At 39.4% G+C, this 20,647-nt stretch overlaps 3 protein-coding genes across 3 annotated transcripts; 2 read left to right on the top strand and 1 right to left on the bottom strand.

Moving 5' to 3' along the window:
* The first annotated feature begins 298 nt into the window (after positions 1-298).
* Positions 299-7,417, top strand: LOC138181533 (alanine--glyoxylate aminotransferase 2-like). The gene is made up of 9 exons (XM_069116383.1): positions 299-403; positions 1,693-1,794; positions 1,890-2,008; positions 2,345-2,579; positions 4,635-4,728; positions 5,204-5,412; positions 5,524-5,749; positions 5,949-6,347; positions 7,015-7,417. The coding sequence occupies exons 2-9, from the start codon at positions 1,730-1,732 to the stop codon at positions 7,123-7,125; spliced, it is 1,458 nt and encodes a 485-aa protein (XP_068972484.1). The 5' UTR covers positions 299-403; positions 1,693-1,729; the 3' UTR covers positions 7,126-7,417.
* Positions 7,418-8,557: 1,140 nt separating this feature from the next.
* Positions 8,558-16,636, top strand: Vgn (vitellogenin). The gene is made up of 7 exons (XM_069116094.1): positions 8,558-8,668; positions 9,449-10,167; positions 11,021-11,932; positions 12,055-13,099; positions 13,309-14,934; positions 15,209-15,636; positions 15,961-16,636. Exons 1-7 carry the CDS (start codon positions 8,620-8,622, stop codon positions 16,519-16,521), a joined length of 5,340 nt encoding a protein of 1,779 aa, XP_068972195.1. The 5' UTR covers positions 8,558-8,619; the 3' UTR covers positions 16,522-16,636.
* A 1,057-nt stretch (positions 16,637-17,693) lies between these two features.
* On the bottom strand, positions 17,694-19,287 carry LOC138181972 (uncharacterized). Its single transcript, XM_069117388.1, has 4 exons — positions 19,083-19,287; positions 18,453-18,534; positions 18,121-18,391; positions 17,694-18,030 (listed from the first exon to the last, which is right to left on the bottom strand). The coding sequence occupies exons 1-4, from the start codon at positions 19,271-19,273 to the stop codon at positions 17,756-17,758; spliced, it is 819 nt and encodes a 272-aa protein (XP_068973489.1). The 5' UTR covers positions 19,274-19,287; the 3' UTR covers positions 17,694-17,755.
* Positions 19,288-20,647: the final 1,360 nt, after the last annotated feature.

Raw genomic sequence — 20,647 nt, 5'->3', positions numbered from 1 at the left:
TCTCTCCAGTTTTCTAATCCCCCACAATAGCGATGTTCTCATGTTTTTCTCTCTCGATTACTATCTTCTTGTTTACTCGGCAATGATTTGTAAGAATACGCACGAGATACGGGGAAAGGGACTCTAAATGTAAGGGACATTTAAAAAGAAAGAGGAAAAATATCTTGATCGATCGAAATCTCTTTTCGCTTAAGTTACGCGCGCCACGGCGGTGTGACTCCTGCTGCGCAGTGGAGGGGAGAAGAGGTAATTGCGCGCGCATTCCCTCGTTCCCCACCACTCTTGACGGACAATGAGCAAAGCGCTATATATGACGTCACCGGAGTAGGTCGCGGCACTCAGCTGACGACTGCATTCAGAAGTCCGAGAGGCTGTAACACATTCCGATTATACTCGTGTTCAGGTACGATCACACTGACTCTGCTCTTCCGTACGTGCCGCGTGTGTGTGTTTAGCGATGGTATTCCGGGATCTTTTCCTCGTTCTTTTTTTTTTTTCTTTATCTGTTTCCTGCGTTTATCGCATATATCTGCCGCATGATCCTTGTAGCTATTCGAAGCCGCGGGGTAGGGTAGTTGGACGGTTTGCCAAATTTTTTCTTTTTCTTATTAATATATTCGGTGACGTATGTGTCGACTCTATCTTTTGGGTAAAGGTTTAGCATACAGGAAATTTCCTATTTATTTTGTCTTCATTTTATTTTTCTTTTTATATATTTGCTTTTGATTTTTTTAAAAGTGACATGTTTTAGAGTTTTGTAATGAATAATATTTACATGTACAGTATGTATTATCATACGTAGCGTTGGATCTACCGTAGGAATTACAAAAATTTATGAGATAATATCGTCCTTGTCTAGTATTGGCGACAAAAATCATACAGAAATATCAAAGTACTACAAATTGTGAGATTCCAAGACCATAAAAGATAAATATCTGTTGTCGATCCTAAAATAAACACTTTGTTTTTACCATGAATATTTGATCAATCTCAGATAATAGACAGCAAGTATTTGATCTATCGTCAGAAATTATCGCGGTTGTTTTAAAACACACGTGACAGAAGACTCTTGATCTGAGTTCTCTTTTTCTTCTTTGCTAATTTCGTACATCTCAAGTAACTTAAGAACGTTAAACGCTACCAAGCGAGAAGATCAAGTCTCTATTGCGACACGTGCCACACTAATTCCCTTGCGATTCTCTTTTATAGCAACATTTCATTGATACTTGTGTCTGTTACCGCACGATTCATTCAAAATTTTGCAATTTTTATTTTACAAAAGTCTGTATTAAATTTGTAATTTTTCTAACGATTGACGATACGAATATGTTTGTTAAATCTCGTGGTATGGGAGACTATGGTTGAAAGAATGTATGGGTGCAAGTACTACTTCCACGTAGCAATCACGTGCACTTATCAGCCGCTGGAAAATTACTTATCCTATGGGGAAATGGCCGATACCCGTGTTTCTAAATGATTATTATGTGCCTTCAACACATCGTAACATTAATTTCTAAATATAGGAAGGCCAAGGAAATTTCTCAAGAAATAGCATTTCATTTTTCACGAAATTAAATCTTCCTTTGATTTATCTAGATTTTACCCTAATCTGTGTTACTTATATTACTTGTAAATTATTCTCCTCTATATAATACATTATTCACTAATGAAACTGTTATTATGTTTTCATAGGCTTTAATCAAGAAATCATACTACATCATTTTTGAACATGGCCGAATCATTGGAACAGATGCCAAAATCTGAGACGATCAGACTCCGGGAGCGATATATTGGGTAAATATCATGTTAATCGCGCGTTCCTATTTATCGCTGTTGTCATATGGAATAATATTCATTTCGAGTGTGAACATGAATTGATCGTTTTGCAGGCAAGCGTGCAAATTATTCTACAAATCGAACCCTTTGAAAATTGTTCGAGCCGAAGGGCAGTACATGTTCGATGAGAGAGGCAATCGTTTCTTGGACTGTATCAATAATGTTGCTCACGGTATGAAAAAGATGTTAATATATTAAAATATTTTTTAAATTTAAGAAGCTTCAATTCGTAAAAATAATTGCCCTAAATAGATAATTTATAGGGACTAAATTAGAACAAATGAATTGACTAATTCTTGTCTAAACTGTGCATAGAATCGTATAGAAATTATTTAAATTAGATAAATAGCGTCTATGTAAGTTTGTAATGAATCTATGCACGTTGAAAGCTTCATTTTAAAAGAACTTCATACACACGAGTCTAAGAAAATGAAATATAAGTTTGTGAATGATGATAAAAAAATATAATTTCCTATGAATTAACACGGATAAATAAATAAATTTACAGTGGGTCACTGCCATCCAACGGTGGTGCGCGCAGGTCAAGAACAAATGGCTTTGCTCTCCACCAACAACCGTTTCCTCCATGACGATCTGGTAATCTGCGCGCGTCGTTTGACCTCGCTTCTTCCGGAACCACTGTCCATCTGTTTCCTGGTAAACTCGGGCAGCGAGGCCAACGATCTCGCGCTTCGTCTCGCTCAAACGCATACCAAGAACAAGGATATTATCACCTTAGATCAGTAAGTTGTCGCATTTAAAGCAATCAGCCACAAAAGGTATTCACCTGTTTCCGAAAAAACGTAGATTAGCGATAATCTACGTTTAGATAATTACGTTTAGACAAACGTGACGATTTCGTTCATTGACTAAATTATCATTCGATTGTTATAGAAATTTTCCTATATTCGATTATTTATTGTAATATTCGTATATTCACTAATTTTTCATATCTTCTTCGAAACAGCTATAAATATTTGAAAAAATAAGTCTTCTGAAAATTCGTAAAACATTTCTTCTCATGATCGAAGGAAAATTCTATGAGAAACGAAATTGTTGCTGTCCAACAGGCTTTTGGCTTTTTCCGACTAAATATGCGACCCTCGAGCAAAAAAAGATGTCGAAAATCACTGTGCGTTGTTTCTTTCGTGAGAAAAACGTGCCTCGACCATTTGCAGGTAGCCTTCGTTTTCCCTTTCTGATCGGGGCAAAATTCAGTGAGTAGCCATACGATGCGACTAGAATAACACGAAGGCGATAGGAACACGATGATTTTTCAGGCTACGATGATTTCTCTCAGGCAGACTACGTTCCTTTACTCGACAGCCGACTAATCGTGTGGGTTTTCTTTTTTGCTTGTTTGCAGCGAATGAAAACGCTTTGGAAGATACAAGCAACGTGGCCAACGCGATGCGACAAGACAACGAAAGAAGTTGTGCATGATCGATCGGCGAATTTTCGTGCACGCACAAAGTCGACAAAGTCACATAAAGCTATTGTCGTTTTAGGTGACACGTACGTGCCACATGTACGCCACACAACAAGAAGCCAAGCAATATGGATCGGAACTTATCTACGAAAAAGTAATTTTATATCCTGATAGAAAAGATGCGAAGCCAAGAGGCAACAGCAGGTCGATAGAAAAGAAGCGAATCGAGGGGGTGTGTTGTGACACGAAGTGGGCCAAGGGGAGCTTCGATAGCTGGACAAGTGAAATTACGTTGTTAAAAGCGTGGTCATGTACACGATGATATCGTCATGATTCAAAATAGTTTAAGAAGCTTTTAAATGCTTTTTTTGAATCGAACAAATACGTAGTATGTGGGAATTTATTGTAGACCTCGCAAAAGATGGAAATTTTAAATTTGATATTTGAAGGGTGAAATTCATCTCGGTACTTGGAAACATCGAGGTTTCAAATTTAAGCGTTCGGGGGATGGAATTCATTTCAAAGCTTGCAAAGGTAGAAATATCAAACTTGGCATTTAGCTCATGAAAATTTACCCTAAACTTTGCTTTAAATTTTAAAGGCCGAGACCTGAAATAGCGAAATCTAAAATTTACAAGAAAAAAAGAGGAGTTTAAATGAGAGAAAATTCAAATTTATTCGGAATATAGAAAACGCAAGTTTCTTTGGAACTTTTAAACCAATCAAAACAAGAAATTTTAGATACAGCTGCTATAAATAATTCCCGAAATGAAAATTTTTTAAGCATCGTGCGTCTAATAACTGGAGAGACCTGATAAATCGAATTTCAGCAATGAACATGTGACGATACCTTGGTGAACACGCATTGATAGTTTCATGATTCACTCACGCTCCCTTTGCAGCTGCGCTATCCTCAGCGTCTTCGACGTTCATCCTTTGCTTTGCGAGTGACGCGTTGCGAATGCGTCTCGCCTCACGACATCAGATTCTTTGATAACGTAATTTTACGTCATCGAGCTATCAGCGTTCCCTTTTGCTTTGTTATCGATACTTCCGCAAAGACAGCGTGAAAAGCGAACGTGTATTTCGCGAATCGTTTTGTTCTCTCTCTTCCTCTCTCTCTCTCTCTCTCTCTTTATTGTCTTTCCTAATAACGAAAATCGTTGAGTGAAGTGAAGAGTTTCACGACGAGAAGAGAATGACCATTTTCAGGACGTGTCGAAGAAAATCGGATAAGATGGCCTCGTCGCCGTACGGAGGATCACAGTGAAATGACGCTTAGAGTTAGAGCTTGATAGTGAGCTTGACAGAGAGTGCTGAGGTGGCTGAAAACAAACTGTCGTTTAACGTTGTTCTCTCTTGCTTTTAGTGCTTATCATGGCCATTTGACTTCGATGATCGATATTTCGCCGTACAAGTTCAACAAACCAAACGGGCCTGGCAAGAAAGACTGGGTTCACGTGGTAAGAAAGTTTTATCATTTTCTATTATTATACTGAAGTTCCTCGAAAAAATATCTGAATTCATAATATATCTAAAACAATCTAAATAACAATAGTAGCCTAGATAATCTAAAATAAATTGTTGAACCTTCTTCAATGACTTTAATATCGAAAAACATGTTGATAAATTTTGCAAAAAAAAATTATCACCGTATATAATATGTGCCCAATGCATTCCATAACTTTAGAATAACTCTATTCGTAAGATAAAAGAATGCATACTAAGAAAACCGATTCGATGTGCCAAAAAAAAGTTCTTCTAATAGACGTAGATTCTGATAAACAATAAATACCATCATCATCATCATTATTATTATATTTATAATCGTAAGAAATATTCGTGAGAATAATTGAAATTTTATACTTCAAAAATGTTTGAATACCAATTATCTATGTTCGGTATTTAATGTGAGCTTCTCGTATTTATTATTTATAGGCACCATGCCCGGACGTTTATCGAGGGAAGTATCGCGATACCGACCACCCTAACGAAGATCTGGGCGTGAAGTACGCCGATGATGTGAAGAATATTTGTCAGAATCTGAAGAACGAAGGCAAAGGCGTCTGCGCTTTCATCGCTGAAAGTTTAATGTCTGTCGGTGGGCAAATTCTTCCACCACAGAATTACTTCAGAAACGTGTACAAGTGAGTATGTTACTCTATCAGCGTCGAATTTCTTAACATAGTTGATATAATTGTTGATATAATTGGTTACCTACCTTCAGTTTCGTTAATACTATTTGCATAAAATAACAGACACGTTAGAGAAGCCGGCGGTGTTTGCATCGCGGATGAAGTTCAAGTCGGATTTGGAAGGGTTGGTAGCCACATGTGGGCCTTCCAGCTTTACGGCGAGGACGCTATACCGGACATAGTCACCGTAGGAAAACCCATGGGTAACGGACATCCTGTGGCAGCTGTGATTACGACACCGGCCATTGCTGGAAGCTTCAAAGACACTGGAATAGAGTACTTCAATACGGTGAATATCAAAGTTTTTAAATCTCTTCGTTTTTCGTATTCTTCTCTGCAAGAAAACCTTATCGTTTACGAATCGACGAATTCAGATATCTTCCTTCTTTTATAGAATATAATAATAATAATAATTATTATTTATTTATTTTACATTATGAAATTAAAAATCATGAAACACTTACGATTTGTGCTCTGTCGAATCTTAGTATGGGGGAAACCCAGTGTCCTGCGCCATAGCGAATGCCGTGATGGAAGTGATCGAGCGAGAGAATCTTCAAGAGAACGCTTTGAAAGTTGGTAATCATCTGATGATGGAATTGAGGAAGCTGGCCAAGCGACGAAAAATTATCGGTGACGTACGAGGTGTCGGACTGTTCGCGGGTATCGAGTTGGTGCGCGACAGGATCGAGAGAACCCCAGCGACTTCGGAAGCGAAGCACGTGGTCTCCAGGATGAAGGACAGGAAAATTTTGATAAGCAGCGACGGCCCGGACGACAATATCTTGAAATTGAAACCGCCGATGGTATTCACGATTGAGAATGTAAATCACTTGGTGTCTATTTTAGACGAAGTTCTCGAGGAAGTGGACATTGGCATCGAAAAGGTGATTGTTAATTGGAGATATTAATTGAAATTAAAACTAGAAATATTAGAATATTAGAATGGAAAAATATTATAAGTCGTTGGAAATATTAGAAGAGATGTTTAGACGAGATGTTAGAAGCAGAGTTGCGAACAACTTACGAAAAACGAATGAACGAAGAGCGGGATTTCTGCATGTTAAGATGTTTCGAAATTGTGAATGTAATTTCTAGATTTTCTTATTGAATGATAACGTAGATTATGCAATTACGTCGCGTTTGAGCGAGAAAGCGTGGACACGTTTCAATCGGAAACCGGATGCAGAATGTTGTAACATTTCGAAGTACACTTTGTTTTTCTGAATGAAAATGTCTGACTTTGCAAAGAGATCGTCATATCTCAACCGGATGAGCGATATTTCATCTCGCCAGTTTGCATGTGCCTCGATAACCAGTGAACCGTTAATTACATATTTCTTCGATATTTTTTGTAGATAGTAATTTTGCATGAAAGTCTTTTAGATATCGTTTGTTTGATTAACTCAACGATCTTTTCAATTTACTTCGTACGTGATTCCATATTAGCAGACACGATAGAAATATTTTTAAGCGAACGTTGCAATCTACGAGGTTCTCCAAAATTTAGCTGGTTATTAATTCTTGATTAATTAATTAATTATATGTTTTTAGAAGTACGAGCCCACGACGACTATTTTGAAGGCGACGATCTCTAAAATGGACGTGGAAACGGATAACACCACGTGTTCAAGCGGGAAGTCGTTGCTTGTTCGCGCTAATTAACGATTAATTTAAGCTGAACCTTATATTATAATATATTTATAAAACACGATGGCCGTGTGCCTTATATTTAAGATATTACTGTTCGTGAGCTGAATGATTATTGATAAATATGTTGTGCATGTTTCTGAAGAATATCGTGTATATATGTATGAAAAGAATTACAGGTGAACAGAGAGAGATGAGACTACAGTTAAGATTTAATTAAACGTCGAACATAAACTCGAAGTAATAATACTTTAGAATATATATTGTAATAAATATAATCACTATAAATATACTATATTTTTACATATCAGTTTGTTTGATTATTATTTCCGCTAATAGCGAGATAGTTGAAAGAAACAAGTACACGTAAATACAGATACAAGGAAGAAAATTCAGTGCTGTGTTAAAATTGTTGACTACGATCGTCGTTATTTAACATTCAAGCTTTTTTGTAAAATCAAAGATCGAACATCAGGAAATAATAATAAATACTAATGGAGATTATTGATTATTGTTCAATAACTATAATTCTGCAGATCCATAAATCCGTAAATATAATATGATGGCATCTAATATGATAAAAACGCACGAACCGTGACCCCACGTGTAATCACATCTACATTTTACATATTATGACCAACTGCATTATTTATTAACAGAAATCTAGCGTTTTCTGGAGTTACGTTATCACGACACGGCTTTATATCGTTATCATACGTGAACTGTGATTATGTGGGTAACTTTTGAATCTCAATAAAGATGTTGGTCAAAATATTATTTTGGCTTGATTAATTTTCTTCGCAGGAAATGATCCTTTTTCTTTTTAACTTAAAGGGCATTCTAGAAAATTCCTGAAAGGTTCTTTAGAAGAAAGGAATTTTTAATGTAAAGGACGTTGTAAAATATTTCGACGTAAACTTAAACTCTGAACTAACTTAGCAAACGAGATTATCAAGATAGAACGATAGAAGATGTTAAATCTTATTCTATCAATTTGTTAAGATTTCTTTTTCGATAAATATCTTTATTTTCGTAGATGTACTAGTTTTGTAGTTTTAAGATTCACTGGAATATGATAAATATTAAAAATCGGATATATTTCATATGTCACAACCTAATAAGAATGGAAGAAATGCTTTATGAAATGATAAGTCAGCCGGAGATCCAAATCGAGAATTTCGAAGAAAAATGTTGTCAAATTTCATGTCTATCGATTAGGTATATTTCGTTACAACTGTTTCTAACGAGGGAAAGGATTAGTTCGAAAGAAATCGATATCGTTGACGAAATTATTATTTCTCGAATGCCAGTGTTATTAGCAGATAATAAAATTTGATCTGGTACTTATTATTCTAATAGACACACCAGACACTGCAAAACATAGATAGGAGAAATGAGTGACATGTGGATTAAAAAATAAGTTCACGGTCATTTCCTTAGCTGCTTACGTTGGCACGATTAAAGTATAAATTGGAGGTTGAAAACGATCCAACGTTACTTTCTCGGTTGATGTCCACGGCTTTCAATATGTGGCTACCACTGACGGTTTTATTGCTTGGTAAGTAAAGGTAGAAAAATCTACTCTGACCACCCTATCAATTGTTCCATCTGCTTTCTCATCGATCTTCTTTCTCCCTCGAACTTTTTTCATAAATTTTAATTAATTTGATAGTACGAGGCATATTTCATGTAGAACGCAGTATATCCAAAAATTCTTATTTGCAATGCCAGAAATGAGGCAAATCTTTTTTACCTCGAGACACTGAAAATTCAGTTCCAATCGTTCAACAATTTTTCTTTGCTTTACTTTTTTGTCATTGAGAATATAATTATCAACGATTGAATTATAGAACTTGTACCAGAAGAATAAAAAAAAAAAAAAATACTTTATATACAGAAATGAATAATACAAGCACTTTTATTTCCATACTTTACAAAAAGTCATTTCCAAAATTATACCGTGTATCGTAAATCTGCGAAAATCCTATCAGAAACCGCGGTCTGATAATTTTACTGTTAATTTTAGAGAAAGATATTTTTCACACAGGGTATCAATAAAAACTTCTACAAAGCGACAATAAAAATAGAAATAATTTCTCTGTCTCAGAATACGTACGTTTCAATTTCAATCATTCAGGAATTTCCCTTTGTTTCATTTCCTCACTCTTTCCTTAAAATTGCCAAGACTTATTATTTAATAAATTAAATTTCTCAGTCCCAAAAATGATCAAGATTGAAGATTTATCACGTATCATTCGTTATTCTCTGTTTCTTTTCTTTTAACTCTGTCGCGTTCAATCAATCGAAGCTAACGCTGGAAATTTCTACGTATCCGCAGCGGGAATAGTTTCAGCCGACTACGACCATGGCTGGCATGTCGACAACGAATACACTTATCTTGTACGAAGTCGAACGATGGTTAGTTTGAATGAATTATCCGATCAGCACACCGGTATCCTGATGAAAGCATTGCTCACGATACAAGTCAAAGATCCTCAGATGCTAACTGCGAAGGTGTCGCGGACTCAATACGCTCAAATCCTCAGATCTTTACCGGAAGGCTGGGACACTGAGATTTCTGACCAAATGTTGGAACTCCGTGACATGCCTCTTTCTGGTAAACCGTTCAGTATCAAGCTGAAACATGGCGTGATCAGGGACATCATCGTGGATCGTACCATCCCAACCTGGGAGGTGAACATCCTGAAGAGTATCGTTGGCCAGTTGCAAGTAGACACCCTGGGTGAGAACGCGATAAGAACGATAGAAACGCAGATTCCGACCGACGAAGAACCGTACGGAATGTTCAGAGCAATGGAAGATTCAGTTGGCGGAAAATGCGAAGTTCTTTACGATATCACGCCGCTGTCAGAGCAAGCCGTCATTGTTCAACCAGAATTGGTTCCTATACCGAAGTTGAAGGGAGATGGACGGAATATTGATATCCGCAAATTGAAGAACTTCGACAAATGTGATCAGAGGATGAACTATCAGTTTGGTATAACTGGCAACAAGCATTGGGAAGCTGGGTCCAATAAGAATGGAAAATTCTTCTCGGTGAGTAGTTTGGATCGTTGATGATATTACAGGAATGTTAGAAGCCGGACAGTATCTTTGACGGTATTTTGATAGAAAGTCGGAATTCTGTGCCAATCCTTGAACCATGTTAACCCCTTAATAGTGTAATAGAATGAAAATGAAGAATTCGGATGAAACGAACGATCTAGGAATAACTATTTCTTTGTCGACAGCGTTTCTTGCGTTTCTTGTACCTGGACATAGGAAATACAGATCTTCGATCGTTTATAGGCGATGAATATCGATAATGGTATCGCAGGATCTTTACTAAAATTAGTTTATTTAAAATGGATTAAACAGGTATTGAGTAAACAGGAAACGATGGTTGTTTAACGTGAACTAAATACAATAACGTGTTATAATTGAGACAACTAAATAGTTAATTTGCAACTCTTGTCACCAGGGTTCCAACGCTCTCTCTCACGCGAACCGCACTTTCTGACTTCTCGATTCACGCTCTCTGACTTCTCAACTAACACTGACTGTTAATTCGTCTTTCTCCCGTAGTATCCCTTTGTCTTTTGTCTTTGCGCCACCATGCACGTGTTCCGCAACCGCTCGTGGCCAGGGCCACGCAGGCTTTTTCCGTGAAACTATTCGATTGAAGGACGATACATTGTTGGGCCTGTTGGCCCACTTCGGCTTTCTCGCGACTTTGTTTATCGTTCGCCCGCTATCTCTTAGCCCTTTGGTCCACGATACTACAGTATTATACTGTAAAAGGTTTAATTTCTCGGTGGTTTTGATTCTATTTATTTTCTATTTCTTATGAAGAGTATCGATACAATATGTACAGTATAGGTGATGTTAAACAAGATTTTCAATGTTGCAGCAATATGCGACGAGCAGAATCGTCATTTCAGGAACGCTGAAGAGTTACACCATCCAAACGGCGGTGACTACCAACATAATGCACGTGAGCCCAAGATTCTACGACCATGGGCACGGGTTGGTAGCCAGCAGGATGAATCTAACCTTGGCTGCCGTGAAGAAAATTACGAGTCCTCTGCCCAAACCGAGCACTCCGGAATCCACTGGCAACCTGGTTTACACTTACAACAATCCTTACTCAGATATCGAGGAACGCAGATCCGGCAAGGTAGTCGAGGATTCGGATAAGATAATGGTTTCAGATAGCGTCAGTTCTATTAGCTCGAGCGAAGAAGTCACGAAGGGTCAGAATCTTCGAAGCTTATCATCTGACTCGTCCAGTTCGTCCAGTTCGATTTCCAGCAGCGAGGAGGGTCATTTCTGGCAGCCTAAACCCACGATGGAAGATGCTCCTCAGAATCCTTTGTCGCCCCTATTCATTGGTTACAACGGCAAATATATTGGAAAATCTAATGAAGTGGACGTTGTAGCGAAAAGCAAAGAACTTATTTTCCAAATGGCCAACGAGATGGAAGATCCGAACAACGTGTATAAAAACCAAATTCTCGAGAAGTTCACGATCCTGTGCAATCTACTTCGTACGATGAATAAGGAGCAAATGTTACAAGTCGATAGGGACGTACGTATCTCTCCTCTCGAGCTGAAATCGATGGAAAAGACTCTAGGTCCTAAACAAAACGCTTGGACCGTATTGAAATCCGCTATCGCTCAAACTGGAACTGGACCAGCCTTTTTGATTATCAAGAAGTGGATCGAGAAGAAGGAAGTGGATTCCGTCAGAGCTGCAGATCTCTTGGCTAAACTTCCCAAGACAGCTCGTGCACCTACTGCTGAATACATCAAGGAATTCTTCGTGAGTATCTATCGTATACGAAGTTGATTTGTTGTGTTGATTAACTCATAATATATGAAATTTTCAGTTGTAACAATAATATTTTACGATGTATTGAATCTTCTTGAATTTGCGTTTACCAGAAACTAGCTACAGGTGAGACAGTGAAGAACGATCTAACCATCAGCGGCCCGGCGATCATAGCATTCGGCGAGTTGGTCTATAACGCTCAAGTGAGCGGAAAGCGCATGCACAACCACTATCCGGTGCATACGTACGGTCGTCTCACGTCCAAACACGATCAGGCAGTTACCGAATATTACATCCCCTACTTGGAGAAGGAATTGATGAAAGCTGTCGAAAGTGGCCGAAGCACGGTTATTCAGACTTACATCATGGCTTTGGGTAATATCGGTCATCCGAAGATTCTGCCCGTTCTCGAGCCTTACCTGGAAGGCAAAGTACAAGTGACGGTGTTCCAGAGGACGCTGATGGTCTCAGCTTTAGCTAAACTGGCTGAAAGTTTTCCAAAATTGGCGCGTTCGATTTTGTACAAGATCTATCTGAACACCATGGAAGAACACCAAGTGCGTTGCACCGCTGTCTTCATTCTGATGACGACCGATCCTCCGTTAACCATGTTACAACGAATGGCAGAATTTACCAAGATCGACAGGAACAAACACGTGAACTCGGCCGTGAAGTCGACTCTGGAGAGCCTGGCGGACCTGAAGGACCCCGAATATCAAACGCTGGCGAAGAAAGCTCGCGCCGTAAAGAATCTACTGAGTCCAAGCGATCACAGCTACCATTACTCTCACGGATACGCCACCGAATCGATCACTGACGAAGGGAATATAATTTCTCATATGTTCCTGAAGTACATTGGCAGCGATGATAGCCTGGTTCCTAACGCTATATACTACGCCGTGTATTCTTCTTACGGAGACTTCAAGCTCCCTCCGTTCGAAGTGGTAACCATGGTTTCGAGCATTAAGTCCATTCTGGAGTTGAACACTAGCACGAAAGGGAAGGAAGGTATCAGATTGGCGGCTGAGAAGATCGCTGAACAGTTGAATATCATTCCTGACGAACCTGTTCCTCTGGAAGGAAACTTGATGTGGAACGGGAAGTACGGAGCGAAGTTCCTCCCCTTCGATAAGATCTCTCTCTCTCTATTCCGTGAATGTAAGTGTTTCTAAATATTTGACGTTTTAACGATATTTTTCATTAAATACGAAACGATTTGTAGATAATTCTTTATTCGTAGATAACAAGATTATCTACTTCTTGCGAAGGTCAGAGCGCTTCTGACGTTTCTACTAATTTAATAGTATCCAAGATTCAGGTTATTTTAACGAAATCGTATGTTAATCGTGTATCGTTTGTAATTCTAGTGTTGCACATGTATCTGAAGGGCGAAAGGGAAGGAAAGCTCATCAACCGATTAGGATCCTACGATATAACATATGGCTTCCCCACAGAAACCGGATTGCCATTCGTCTATAGTTTTGAAGTACCTTTGCTTCTCAAGATCACTGGAGATATAAACAACGAGGTGAAGAATCCAAAGACTATCAAAACGAAAACCGATTTTCGTATACTCTATGCAATGAAGATTCAAGGAAGAATTGGCTTCGTCGCGCCCTTCGAGCACCAGCAGTACATCGCCGGCGTCGATCTGGACTTTAACGTTCACCTACCAATGAAACTAAATCTGGATGTGGACCTATCTAAGAGCAGCGTGGAAATAAGGATTTGGCCATTGAAGGGAGAAGACAAGGCACGATTATTGCATTATAGCGTCGTTCCATACGTCGCCAGTCACAACATTTTGAATTTACGTCCTCTGCTCACCGAGAGAACAACACAAACACTAATTCCCGACGATATCTATTCCGATACTACCTCAGATTCGCATCTGGTGAAGATGGAGATGGAAGTTGACAAATCTTACAACTACAATAACTGGTTTAATCTGGACATTGATGACTTGTTCGATATTATTATGACTCCGTGGACGTCGGATAACGACCACTACCGCAAAGTAGACGTCTTGCTGAATCTGAAACGCGAACAGGTGGCACCATTCGTATTCAAAATATCGTATGACTCTCTGGAAATGTCACCCAACGCTGAAGACGCTACACTATGGACACCCAAAGCTACAGCCACGGTGCCATCCGACACGAAGCCTGACAGCGAAGTTCGTAGGAAACAATGGATGGACGAGGCTTCCAAGGGTATCAAATTGGCCAAATCACAGGTGATAGATGTTCAAATAGAAATTCCACTGACAAGCCAAGAGAGTATCGGGAACGTTATAACCGTCGCCACGGCTAACAGCGAAGTTGAGAAGAAAACACGAACGATGGTATATTGGAGCCTTGAAACTTTGCTCGAAGTCTGCGCGACTTCCCAGACGAAGGTCACGCCAGACAACACGGTGTTCTACGATCAGGTCGCTCAATTGAAACCTAAGGTAGAATTTAATACAGATTTGCGCATTGGAAGGTACTGTTCCACTGGTCACCAGTTGAACATCGACGGTGAAGCTACCCAGAGTAAAGAGTTAAGGGAACGGATCAAGAATCTATCTTTAATCAAAATCTGCGAGGAACAAATGCAGCAGGGTAACAAGATCCTCCGAGCCTGTCAAAATGCTGCTGCGATCTCTATGCTTCTTGATCAAATATCTATCTCCGTGGATTTCCAATCGCCGTCTATCACGAACTATATCGCCAAGGCTCTCACCGTCGTAATAAACAACGATTATTTGAATGATTACGCGGACATTCATACAGAGTTATTGGATCCTAAGATCGCCGGCAAGAAGAAGATCGACATCACGGCCAATCTGACCAACGATTTGGAAAGAGCTAACTTATTAATCTCTACTCCGAATATGAGCATTCACGTCAACGACTTAGACCTGTCTGCTCTTGAAATTTCCGGGGAGGACGTTCTGATGGCTGCAGACGAGGACATGGATATTCAAAACCTCTTGTACAATGAGGACGAACGTGAGTTTATATAATTATAACAATTGTGAAATCACTTTTTCAACTGTGCTTACGTTGCATCATCAGCTAGTTATATTATCGATTCGAGAGTAGAATACGAAGCTGACATTTTAGTAATTTTTGAACTGAGCGCGTAGTGATTCCAAGCTTCTCAGTAGATATCAAACCTCCACTAGGAAAAGGAACGTGGATCTGATTGATTATTTTTATTACAATGTCTACTAATTTTTCTTATCGATCAAAACTGTTACCTTTGCATCGTTTACTTTTACAGCCGCCTGTATATTGGATAAAACCAGGGCGCAAACATTCGATAGCAAAGAGTACCCCCTGAGATTAGGCAACTGCTGGCACGTCGTCATGACCACGTATCCTCATGCGAACCCAGATAATCCGGACGAGATGATGCGTATGCAGAAATTCGACAGCGCGAGTATCCTCATTCGTGATGTGGAAAATGGACGGAGGGAAGTGAAAGTTTTACTTGGTGACAAGGAGATCAAATTTGTACCTACTTCGACCCAACCAAAAGTTTTCGAGGACGAACAGCTCATTAAGATAACTAAGGACATGAGTTGGCAGAAAAGGGAGGACGGCGAGGTCTTGTACGAGATCTTCCAAATCGGTGATCGCTCTATCGGCTTGGTTTCTGACAAATACGAACTGAACCTTGTTTACGATGGAAAACGTTTAATGATCAAGGTAAATAACAAAGTATAGATTTAAATTAATTTCTTGCTCGAATATCCTCCGTAGATAGCCATCAATCCTTCTAGCCTTCTATAATTGTTTCTGAAAAATTGAGAATTAATCATACGTTTTCATACTAACATTTGGAAATGTATAAAAAGTGGATCCGCTTGCTTTCTGAGCAGATCGCATACCAAGGAAGTAATTTCGCTTTAAAAACGGAATTAATCATTTTCTGACGTTTGATTCGAAAGATACGCGAACAGCAACGGATTAAACGACATCTGATGAAATAAAAAATCAACGGCGTAATTAATAATATATCGAAATTCGTAGGCGGGCGACAAATTCCGCGAAGCCATCCGTGGTCTCTGTGGTAACTACGACGGGGAGCCGATCAACGACTTTACGGCTCCCAGGAGTTGCATTCTTCGAAAACCCGAGCTATTCATCGCCAGCTACGCTCTGACCAAGGACCATTGCGAGGGTGAGTCTCTTGAGAACTCGAAATTGCTGCCGAACTACGAATGCGTACGCGAAGAGAGGAATCATTTGAGCAACGTGATCAGCGACAAGGAATCTGGACGAAGAGATACTGAGGAATCAAACTGGGGATACCATAAACAGGTCAAAAGCAAACAGTGCATTATCCTGAAAACTCACATAACGGAGACTGACCACACGATATGCTTCACGATTCGTCACGTGCCTTTCTGCGCACCTGGTTGCTGGGCTACCGAAACGAAATCAAAAGATTATCAATACTTCTGCATGAAGAAGAACGCAGCAGCGCTGGCCTTGAAAGCCAGAATCGAGAAGGGTGCCAAACCCGATCTCAGCCAGAAACCAGTTACCTCAATCGCACCCATCAGCGTTCCTCTTGCTTGCAAGGCCTAATCCTGGTGTACCTTGCTTACCTACCTCATATACTTACATATTCTTGCTAGTATCTGCGATAATTTTATATTTAGCTTGTAATCCAATGTTTTAGTAAAATTTACTCTTTTCAATACCTGCGGTGTTTTTATATTATTTGTTTTACTTCCCTTGTCATATAGTTTTAGATCGTCAAACTGTTGGGAGCATACATCATAAATAATTGTCGTGCCATTCTTTCGATACACATTCCATGTACAACCATTTCGGTCACTCCACTTCCATAAATTTTATTCGCGAAATTTTCCAGTCAACGATAAAATATGTACATAGATATATCAAATCGATACACAAAATTAGTCAAAATCAACAATCACAAATTTCTCGATACTGTGACACGCTATATATATGTCGGAGAGGAAAGAACACAGGAGCCTCTGGAATGCTGGGGAATCCCGCATCATTTTAACCTGGAGTTTACTATAGCTGAAATTAAACAATTGTAATTATCCAACCTAACTGTAATCGTCCGGGATTAGTAATAATGAGCTTGGGCTCAAGGCGACGATCAGTCGCCGAACGTAGCCGCGGTCACGGGATGAACGCTTTGTCTAACAAAGGTATTTTATAACCACCATTAAAAGAAGTATCCCTGGTAAGACATGACAGTAAACATTCTAACGGTCTCTGTTCCGTGGCCACCTTCTCTCGAGGGCAATTAGCACCTTTTCTAATCACCGGTATGGAAATTGACCAATTAGCAGCAACGCCAATTTCCCTTACTCCCTGAACGAAGACTATCCTCGACGAATCCGATGATCTCGTGCCCTTAGACACACCCCGATATAGTTTTCCTCTGTGGCATCATCGGGACGGAAAAAGCACTCTTGCACGAGTAACGTCTTTACGAATTATTATTGTTCAGACTTAGACTTCGCGAGCACGTTCATTCATCATCCCGTTGACCGCGGATTCGTTATCGAACCCGAGACCATTGTTACTAGTATCGCGGGTGCCTAATCACCACAGTCGATTGTTAAACTTGTATCATCCGTGCCTGTGCTAATAAACTGTGTCTTTATTATATCGCAACGATGGCTAATCTCAATGAAGACTCACCAAACACCCACAATCCTGACCCCAACGCCGCTCCGACATATATTATATCTTCGAGATACTTTCCATTTGTCTCTATGATTTATCGTACATACTTTTCTGTAAGATACGTATCGTAATTGTAATCGTTGAGATTATTTCATTTTTGACACGGAGGATCGTGAATAGGGCATTTCAAGCGGAGTTGGTTTAGGTGACAATCCATTTTCTTAATCTTCTCGCAGAAATCGGCTTCTTTGATGCAACAAGCTTGCTGTTCGAATTCTCTTCTCAAAGAGCACACCTTCCGTTGTTTGTCATTCTTCATTTCGATTTTTCGTCGGGAACCTGTTTCGTACGCTTCGTCTATGGAACTTACTAAGCGCATCTGGTTTAGTTTGCGAATGCTCTTCTCATGCTCCTCGTATGGTTCACCTAAATTTACAATTTCAATTTCGTTTAATTCGCATTTAATCGGAGTAATCATCAGAACTTAATTTTCCTCTAGAATTCGTCAACTCTTACTTCTATATATTGGCACGGCTCCCGCTTCCAGACTTTTCCGGATTTCGTGAATCTCTTTCTCGCATCTTTCATAGTACGTTCCACGTAAGATCAACGTTGGTTTCCTATCAATTTGACAATCCTCACATTTCCTCTTTAGCTTCGTCTTCTTATCGCGCATGTAGCGTTTATATTCCAAGCATCTAAGCATCTCCTCGATCAAAGTGAACCGTGTGCTGTCGATTCTAGTGAACACACCTGGTCGTTGCTTCGTTCTCAGCAAATGATGTAACTGTAGCGAGGAAAACGAAACAACGACGATAACGAAACAATGTGTTTTTCTTGCGATTCACCTTGAAGAGGATGAACAGTATCCACTGCATGGACTCGTGTTCGATTATCGTCTGCACGCATTCTATCTCTTCCTGTTTGAACCTATCGCACGAGAAAAGAAATACACGTACATCATCTGTTAAACAATGTTGCCTATTTCACACGAGACTATCAAATTTCGACTACTTCATATAAAATGAGTCTAAACTAATGGCAACTAAGTGATTGCGGATTTTGTCATTGCCGCCTAATGATACCACTTAGTTGCCAACACAATATACAGGGTGATTGGTAACTGGTGGTACAAGCGGAAAGGGGGTGATTCTACGCGAAAAAAGAAGTCGAAAATATAGAATAAAAATTTTTCGTCTGAGGCTTTGTTTTCGAGAAAATCGACTTTGAATTTTCGCTCGGTACGCGTGCACTTTATCACGTCTCGTTATAACGAATCTCACTGTAGATCTTTGTCTCGATGGGAAAATTAAAAAAAAAAAATTTTTTTATTCTATATTTTCGACTTCTTTTTTCGCGTAGAATCACCCCCTTTCCGCTTATACCACCAGTTACCAACCACCCTGTATATTACTATGAGAAATTCCAGAGTACATGGGAATGTGACAGGATTTTAAACAAATTGAAAGATACCAAACCTCTTCATGTTCTTCACGGTTTCCTCGTTCTTCGTATAGACTTCGTCCAACCATCGTCGCATTTTCTCTATGTCAAGGACGGTTTTCCTGATCCAATAACCACGCCAGAACGCTTGGATCCTCGTGGCCATCTCGTTATAGTAATCCTGCCACATTTGATGGACACGATGCACCAGATATCGATCGACCATGATCCTGGTACGATAACCACGCCAATAACGTTGAATGCTGACTGCGCTCTGGTGCAGCAATCGGAAATGTTTTCGGCTGAGGATGCCGCGGATCCAGGCCTGCACTGCCGAGTCGAAATCCAATTCAAACGTTGTAACGTTGGAAGTACGGTATCCTAATCGAATTTTTCGGAATAAAGAACGGAGAACGGATAGTGTGTATTTAAAGAGAAAAATCTGTATTTCAGCATCGTTACAATTTTCGCTCGAATTCGTATGTACTTGTACCATTGCTTCTCCTCTATTTTTCTTTTACAGCTTCAGAATTTTCCATCAGACGATTTATATAATTTGTAAAATCCACTTGTCAAATTTCGTTTGTTTCATTATCGAATTTATCGATATTATAAAAGGCAGTTTGTTGACGTTGACGATTAATAATTTAGAAAATTTTGCTAACAATATTAAACTACGCAAGCTTGGCCAGATACGAATCTCAGATCATTGTCAATATCGTTAGTTGAAATAACGAAAAAACTAAAAGAAGAACTCGCCGATGACTTGTTGAATCGATATGTCGTGATCTTGACCTTAAGCAATCGATATCTTAACGCACAGTTACAATTACGACACACGAGGCTTTATTATTAGCGCTACTCGCACCCAGATTGGATAAGAACGATAACTCACGTACAAGTTGTGGTTATCGAGCCTGAGGTTATCTTCCCGCGCGTACCACGGAATCTTCGTCAAGAGATCGTAAAAAAACCTGAAAACCTTTTTTACGGAAGCTCACAGAAATTATCTTCGAACAAGAGTCATTAACCTGTATCCTGCGTGCAGCGATGAAATACAAATGCCTGGTCGCTTCCGCGAGTGTGTCTCTGCGTTTGACTTCCTTTTCGAACTCGATGGGATCCACCGTAAGTTCCGCCACGGACGCCATCGAGAAAGATTATTTCGACGCGTAAGTATGTTTTTATCAATGGGAATTCGTAAATGATTTGGTAAATTGTCGGTGCGAACTTCGCTACATGCTTCAAACTATCGATCGTCGAATGTACGTTGCGCGAAGCAGTCGGTGAATCGGTGGATTTCAACAATTTCTGTTTATCGAGTCCACTTATCTGAACATGAATTTTTATTATGCGAACATAGGTAGAAGGGAGAATCAGTGAACTTTTATTACACCAAGTGTTTGTCTTCAACTGGATTCAGATAAACGAGTTGCTCACAAGCTATGCCGATCAACTTCAAAATAGAAAGACAAATAAAAGTGATGACGTTAGGTTTATTATTTTTCAAAATCTACATCGCTATCCTATTAACTGTTTATATTAGCTTGTAACTAAGTAGCTTAGTAGCTTAGTAGCTTGTAGCTAAGTAACTTAGTAG

Source organism: Bombus flavifrons, chromosome 7 (assembly GCF_040668555.2).
Source record: "Bombus flavifrons isolate JBK064 chromosome 7, iyBomFlav1_principal, whole genome shotgun sequence".
NCBI lineage: Eukaryota > Metazoa > Arthropoda > Insecta > Hymenoptera > Apidae > Bombus > Bombus flavifrons.
The sequence above is the reverse complement of the archived record's forward strand: the minus strand, read 5'-3'. Positions and strand labels throughout refer to the sequence as shown.